General features: G+C 36.1%; 1 protein-coding gene across 1 annotated transcript in view; it reads right to left on the bottom strand.

Moving 5' to 3' along the window:
• Window positions 1–7,689, bottom strand: part of LOC110027511 (putative GPI-anchor transamidase) — a 22,099-nt gene extending 14,410 nt beyond the window's left edge. Inside the window, exons 1-5 of the mRNA XM_020728981.1 lie at window positions 7,406–7,689; window positions 5,979–6,020; window positions 5,747–5,891; window positions 4,729–4,958; window positions 4,548–4,605 (exon numbers count right to left, since the gene is read on the bottom strand). Coding sequence (XP_020584640.1) covers window positions 4,548–4,605; window positions 4,729–4,958; window positions 5,747–5,891; window positions 5,979–6,020; window positions 7,406–7,590 — 660 coding nt within the window. The 5' untranslated portion in view covers window positions 7,591–7,689. The remainder of the gene's footprint in view (window positions 1–4,547; window positions 4,606–4,728; window positions 4,959–5,746; window positions 5,892–5,978; window positions 6,021–7,405) is intronic.
• Between the last annotated feature and the right edge of the window lie 341 nt (window positions 7,690–8,030).

The following is an 8,030-nucleotide window of genomic DNA, read 5'->3' as shown; positions in this document are numbered from 1 at the left end:
CATTCCCATATAAGTGCATGAAAGGCCAAATAACCTTTCTAATATCCCGTACTAAATGAAAATAGAGCAAGCAATAATCTATACATATCCTAACATGCTTGCAAGAGAAGATAAAATTATTTCAAGACCATTTCTCAAGCTTCCTGTTCACAATAATAGAACTATGCCACTGCTTCGTCTCAAGCAGGTAGAGAAAATAAGAACACTTATGTCATGCTATATTTCCACCATTCTAAGCAAGTAATCAAATTGAACCCCTGAAACATGCTTTTAAGGTAAACATCTCAAAATATATGAAAGTAGATTAAACTAGTATGTTGCATTATTCACTTAACCGAGCAAGAGGAGGCTTGACAGAGAGAAAAACCGCAAGTAAGCAAGGCACTGAGGAAGGGGAGGAGAAGAAGAGTTACCTTCTTTTTGCAAATGTAAAGCACTGCAACACAAGAAATAACTTCAAAGAGATGCTCTCACAGAAAATCTCCCTCCTAAACTCCATTCACAGCCAAAATCTCTACCTCTCCTCTCCTTAGAAAACTTTTCAACAACCACAAAACCCAAAAGAAACTATGTTTATAGGCAGAGAAGAGAGGGGAAGAGAATGTGAAGACCCACACCCCACTCTACCCCACTCTGGATACTCGAATCAGACCAAAGAAGAAAAGGACACATTCTCTGCTCACAGAAGGCGAAACAACCAAAATATTCAGGACCAAGTGGCGAGCCGGGTGGCAGCGAGAGAAGCATCGGGAAGAAGAGAAATTTGCTATTCCAGTATACCAGGGAGACAGCTTCCTCAGAGTCAAACTACCAAGAAAAGGAAAATCGCAGCTCAGAGAGGCTGGCGCGGCTTTGAGAAGGAGGGTCGCGGGCAGGAAATGTCAGGCAAGGACGAACGGGAGGTCAACTCTCCCTTGCGTAGAGGAAAAGGGCTCGGTCGGCTTGAGACCGAGAAAGGGAAAAGCTAGGCATGCGAACGAGAGAGGGGAAAAAGCATAGGAGTCGACCCCGGGTGCGTGAGTTTAGGGATTTAGGGTTGGGCTTTAAAAGGAAATGGATGACTCTTTTTTTTTATATATTAACATATATAGAAAGGGGGAAAATAGTTTTATATAAATTAATATATACATATATATATTAAATTATATGCAATTTATTCACACGCGGTGCCGTAACAAAATGGGTGTCCTCCCTAGGCAAAATCGACATCTGGACAAGCCGGTGCAGTCCATTTTGTCATCCGGGGTCGCTCGGATAACATTGTCGACAATCGGGTCAAAAATACGTCAACATTCAAATTTCATAAAATTTCAATTTGCTATCGATCGTCTCCAACAATCTATTCAAGTCCTCGACAGATAATGGCGCAAGCGATGTGAATCGTAGTGATCGGCCGTGTCGACTCTTCGAATTGCTAAGTTTGTGCCTAAGTTTGTGCGCGCGGGAGTGCAAATTGTGCAAAATGCAAATTGTGCAAAACACCCTAAGGCTCAAAAGATCCTATAGGAATTCTTTTTGGTTTTCCTCATGTTGGTTTCACCCTTCTAAGTGCTAGAAGTCGATACCACACACGCGAAACTCCAAAAGAGTACAGAAATAAGTTGAATTTCTAAAATGAGGTAGGTCCCATTTCTAAGGTTCTAAGATAGTCAAAGGGAGATCCCTAAGGCTATATCCTAAACCCTAAGAGAAAGACTAGACCTCACTAAAAATGAGGTTAACAGTGAGTTGCGTGATGTTGTATTATTTTGAATTGGTGTTGGTGAAATAAAGTGTTGTGCTTGACATAATTTTTGTGGACAAATTTTCTTGAATCGTATCAAGTGATATCAGAGCTCACGATCTATGGAAACAAACAAAGGATCACAACATACAGAAATGGGATCACAATACAGTTGTGATTATTCCTAGCTGAGAAGCCAACGAAGGAATCGCGGGGTACAAACGTGCGATATGGTCGAGAAATAGTTGCAGGGAAGTTGATGGATCGTAGTAAAAGAAGTTTTTGCCACTCCTGGCCAAAACATGCCATCAAGATCTGCGACATACAAGAATTCCAATTGTGAGAGGCCAGCAACAGGATCTCAGAGTCCAGAGTCTCACACTCACATACAAAAATTTTGAACCTCGCAATTTCAGCATAAAGGAGTTCTAATAACATACAACGAGTCGTGACGAACAAAAAGTAAATGCTTCGGATGAAAAATTGAAAGAAGAGGTGAGCAAAATCAAATATGAAATAGAACATTTGATTGAGATTGTTATTTGTGGTTCTTCCCCTTATCCATGACCCATATTGTTTCATTTTCACTTGAATTATTGTGGTTTAAGTATTCACTGCATTGTCTAACTTATTTTTATTTTAAATAAATATTTTTGGTTTAATTAAGTGATTTAAAAGATGAGCTATAGAAGAGGAAATATTTATAGAAGATGCCGACAACTAGTAATGAGGTGAACTTAAATATACTGTTGTAATTCTGGTTTAATTACATGATTTAAAAAATGAGTTATAAAAGAGGAAATATTTATAGAAGATACAGACAACAAGTAATGAGGTGAACTTAAATACACTGTTGTAATTTAATTTGATTAGTGATTTTTTTATTTGTTAATTAATAAATGAACATATAAAACATATTTCCCACCATCATGCCCTCTGTTCTCATCTTGGTTAATTCTAGCTCTGGGTCGGTTCATGAAACAATAGATTCAGATGCGGCAAAGAATATACACAATACGTCACGTCAAACTTATGAGGTTCACTATGAATTTTTTATAAAATTGGAAAGGATTGTCATGTAATGATGCTATAGAGGATCCACACAACTTGATCGAGCAGTTCCTTTTTCCCATCTTGAGGACAAAATGTCTTATTGGGAAGGGAATATTGTTACGACGACGTCTAAGGGCAAGTTAGTCTTTTATGCATCTAAGGACGATTCAATCTTTTGTTATTTATTATTGTTTAGTATAAATTTGGTTAATATGTTTAGAGTGAGAGCTATGCATGAGATTGTGATCTTGGGTCAGAGTTTGGGCGTGGGTGAAACTTCCTACCTCTTGAATTGTAAGATTTGGGAGAGATCGCCAGCCTCACAAATTGTAAGTTTTGATCTTTTATTTATTCATTTGAGCTGTGTGACATTGTATTGTTTTGATTTGGTGTTGGTGAAATAAAGTATTGTGTTTGATCTAATTATTGTGGAAAATATTTGACTGATCGTATTAATAAGATAATTATCATTTATCTTCATAAGATTTAGCTAAATGTTATACAGTGCTCTTAGGTCTGACAAAATACGAATGCTCCTTTATTTTACCCTTTTCATCCAACTTTAATTAGTGTAGTATTAAAATTGCTCATTTGCCCTTAAAAACGATCTAACGTTGTTTCACACACACATTATAATTTTATATGTCAAGCAATTTGACAATGATATTCTTGATACATTCTCTACTGCCATTATAAGAAAAGGTTTCTCTGCTTTTTAAATTTAATGTAGCGTTTCTTTTGTAGAATATCAAATTCACCTTCCAACTATAATTTTGAAAGGCAAAATAATCGTTTTAATATTAAACTGGTGAAAGTCAAACAAAAAAAAGAAAGTAGGAGAGATGATTAATTTTTTGCTAAACATCAGGTGGATAATATAATGTTCAACTAAACTACAGAGGAGGTTTATCACAATAACGTGAAAAACTAAAGAACACGTATGCTCTATTTCACTCGAGTTAATATTTTGAGTTCTTAAATGAATTAAAAATCCATTTCCTCTAAATCCTCTATAAATGAATTAAAAATCCATTTCCTCTATAAATGAATTTTTCTAAAAAGAACACGTATGCTCTATTTCACTCGAGTTAATAATTAAAATTTTTGTTCCAGATTTACCATATATAGATTTAGTGATCTATAATAGGTGTTAAACAAGTTCGAAAATTTTCTATGATATGTGTAATTTCCTCAATTAGAGATTCAGCATCAATATTTACCTAGAGCTATCATTGACCCTGTAGCAACACACTTTCCAATGTGCTTTACACGAGTGGCACCAATAATCATTGGACTGGCAGAAGTCGTACAAGTCCTTCATACAATAGACCTAAGCTTACAAGCTTAGTTAGAATCATATAACATAAATTATTTATTACAAATTGAAGAACTTAAGCATATCATAGAAAATTATCAAATTTGTTCAACAGCTATTGTAGATCACTTTAATCTGTATCTGGTAAATCTTGAAACCACAAAAAATAATATAAACTAAACAATCACAAGTATTCACACCACAAATAAGCCTTTTACTAGTGCTTCATAGGCAAATATTCACATGCCATAATCATTTTTGTAAGGCAACTACTCTATCTAGCAAGTTTCACCAATCAAACACAGACTTAGATGCACTTAATTTTCGTAATTGGGAGGTCATTGGATGGTTTAATAAAATTTGGAGACATTTCTGTAAATAATTTAGAAGACCTTGCAAACAAACAAATAGAAAAGTTGGCAACCCCACACCGGCTAGCTTAAGGATACAATAAACCTGAGAGAAAAGAGTTGCTGCTTGGCATGTGTCGACCATTATGAGCAATTCCTTGAACCTAAACCAATGAAAGAACTTTTAAGGATAACAGCATGGTATTTTATCCAGAGTAGGCTGAGATTACTAAAATTTGAAACAAACCATATGAGACAGGTACAAACCAATGCAAAAATTAACCTACCTGTGTTTCTCTTTCATCTGCTTGACTGCATCAGCTAAATCGTGACTCTGAAGTTCTTCTGAATCTTGGAATTTTAAAAATTCATCTCCACCATGACCTGTCATGTATAAAAGTATGTGGCTTCCTTCATCACTTAAAAGGCGTTTAGATCTTGGAACAGCACTCTCATGCCGCCCGGTTAATACTCGCAAAAAGTTTTCAACCGTCACTTCATAACCTCGATAGTCAACCTGAAAGTAAAACACAAATTACTGTTAATTTACAATAAACGTTAAATTACACATAAACAAAGAAAAAAAGAAAAGTGTATACCACCCATATAAATATGGTAGCAAATCCTGAAATTAATTAAAATCACGGGAAGTAAATAACATATATGTCCATTTACAAGTGTCATTGCGGGTTGGGTTAAGTTCGATCCAAAACTGGCCCAATCCAAAATTATTTGACCTAAACTCGACCAAAATACCAACAGCCATACAGGCCAACACAAACACGACCCCTCTTCAATCCGTAGGCTCAAACCCATCCTGTTTAACCACTTTAGCGTAAGTCATGACAATTACTTTAATCAATTTTGGGAGTCAATTTTGTGTTGAAGGGTTAATTACAAATCAATTTTGGGTTGGCGGGTCAACACAAACAAAGCCCAAAATTTTAAACAGCTTGGGAATTTTAACATGGGAATTTTAACACAAATCCAACCCAAAAATTATTCAGGTCGACCTGAACTCAAACTTTTCCAGCGGGCTTGAGGTGTTCGATCAATTTTTGACATCCCTATATCTATTAAGAGGAATGAAAAAGGAGTAAAAATTTATAAGGAAAACCCTATATAAAGTGGGCAAGGAACAAATGGTTTCTAAATCCCATCAGCATGGCAATAACCAAAAAAAGCCAACTTAAATGTGATACCATCTAATGTAAAGATAAAAACAAAAACTCATAATGTAATGCTTGCTTACATAATCCAATAAAACACTCTCTTATACAAAAAGAGTATATCATTAAAACCCACCTCCACATTATCACCATACAAGTTTATCTGATGGTTCTCATTGTTAAAAACCTGGGCAGGGTAAGTGTTCCTAGAATTGCAAGCCATGTCATCTGCCAGCATGAGAATTATTCGTTCATCAGGTATTCCAAGTCTCTTTACTGTCCTAAAATGGAAAAGTCCTCAATGAGACAAAGACACAACAATATTTTGAAGAAAAAAAATATAGATGCAGATAAAGAACAAAGTATACCTGTATAAAGATAGAGTATTGGCCATATGTCGGTAATTAAACCTGGTAAACAATTGTAATAACAATCAGTGTTATCAATAAGAGAAAAACAATAGCATATAAGATTAACATTTCTCCAAGGATCATGGACTCAGTCATTGTATTGTAAGGGGATTTCATCCCCCGCTAGTCTTCAAATTGCATTATGGTTCTCAATAAATGAGAAGAAAATCTCCTTTCACCCTTTTAATGAAATAAATCAACCATACCCTCCTTTTTTCTTTTTTTACTTCTATTTTTGAGTTCCCACTTAAAACTTAAATAATTTAAATAAAACATTATTAATTGGACAATTAAAGTTTGTAATTATGTTGAAGCTTTCTAAAATTTTAACATGTCAGCATCTCTTCTTTTTTAAAATGGTTCTTTATTCTGTCTACATATCTAAACCAAATTTAAATTGCAACATGAGGTATTCATGTACTATAATATTCTTTTTAACTCTTTCACTAACCTTTTTGAGTTAGGTACCCATAATCTCTCTATTTTATTTATAAAATTGCAACATCTAACAAGAAAGCCTGACTATGCAAGCATTAATAAAAGTCTTCCTCAGCCCTTTCAGATGCCTTAACTATAATAGCCCAACCTCTCGCACATCTATATCCTGGACGTCATGGCCTAATAGCCTCGTTGTTTTGTCCCATTGACGTAATTTCAAGGAGGTCACCCATCCCAGGAGGGCTACCATATGAGCACGTTTAACTTTGGAGTTTATGAGAAATTTCCAACCATTAAACTAAAAGGCATCTCAGTATTTAAGAGTTCGGTTTCATCCTACTTACGAGGTTTCACATAAAAAAACCCACCTCTTCCATGTCAGACCTTTATTATGCATATATGATTTAATATTTCAAATGATATTGATTATTGATCCAGATAAAATCTCAATCAATGTCACCATACTACTAATTTCCACGGTATTGAGGTAAGCAAAGTTCCATATTGCACTTCTGGTGGCCATAGAAAGTAGCAGAACTATGCAAATGTCCTACGGCTTTTCTAAGAGGCGATAACAGTTCTCCAACAGGCTAACATAGAAGTCGATGAGAGAGACGTATACAAAGAGATTCCACCATAAATTGTCTTTTAAATAACATCATCGTAAACTATATGTAAGCCACCACTTCAAACTGCGAGCATCACCAAGCTCCAAGAGGGAACTGGTTTCCTCGTTTCAAATGATACTGAGATTACTTCAGATTACCTATGCACAATAAGCTTTCAAGGAAAACCAAAATAACACTAGCAAAAGAGAGCACAGCAACCATTTATTTAATTCCAACAAAAACAAGATCAACCGATCATAATCAAAAGTGACTTCGCCTTATAATTCGAAAATTGCAGAATAAAAGGTGAAAAACACGACCAAATTGATAGATAATTACCAGAATCGAGAGGTGCAGACCAAAACGGCCCAATTATTGTTGTGCATGGTGGAAGACGAAGAAGAAGACGGAATCGCTGATGTCAGTGAATGCAAGGAAACCATGACCAGTGTGAAAATAAGTAAATGGTTGGGTATTGGATGATTTCTCCCGGAGGGATTTGATCTCTGGATCTTCAAAGCCATGTTCGTGCCCTCGACAAACGTCGTTGGCCCCTCGGCTCCTCCCAACAGCCGATTTCTCTCTCTCCCGCCGCAACTCCTCGCTCGCTCTCTCTCTCCGCCCCGCTCCCTCCTCATACTGGAAAAAAATATTGAATGAGTGTAAAAAAATAAAAAAAAATTTAGTTGGAGCAGGGCTTGTCTGTGTCACGTGGGAGAGATTATTGCGTGCGGGCACTGCATGCATCTCTGTATGTGGTGTTCGATCCTGGCCGTAGATCACGGTGATCTACGGTCAGGATTATTTCCGTTTTTTTAAAAAAAAATAAAAAATTTTAGGTGGGGCCCACCGAAATACATCAGGACCGTAAATCATGTGATTTACGGTCCGGCTCCCCGGTCCCCATAAAAAAAAATTTAGTTGGAGCAGGGCTTGTCTGTGTCACGTGTAGAGACAAGTTTAT

The sequence above is a fragment of the Phalaenopsis equestris genome, unplaced genomic scaffold (genome assembly GCF_001263595.1).
Source record: "Phalaenopsis equestris unplaced genomic scaffold, ASM126359v1 Scaffold000002, whole genome shotgun sequence".
Classification (NCBI taxonomy): domain Eukaryota; kingdom Viridiplantae; phylum Streptophyta; class Magnoliopsida; order Asparagales; family Orchidaceae; genus Phalaenopsis; species Phalaenopsis equestris.
The sequence above is the reverse complement of the archived record's forward strand: the minus strand, read 5'-3'. Positions and strand labels throughout refer to the sequence as shown.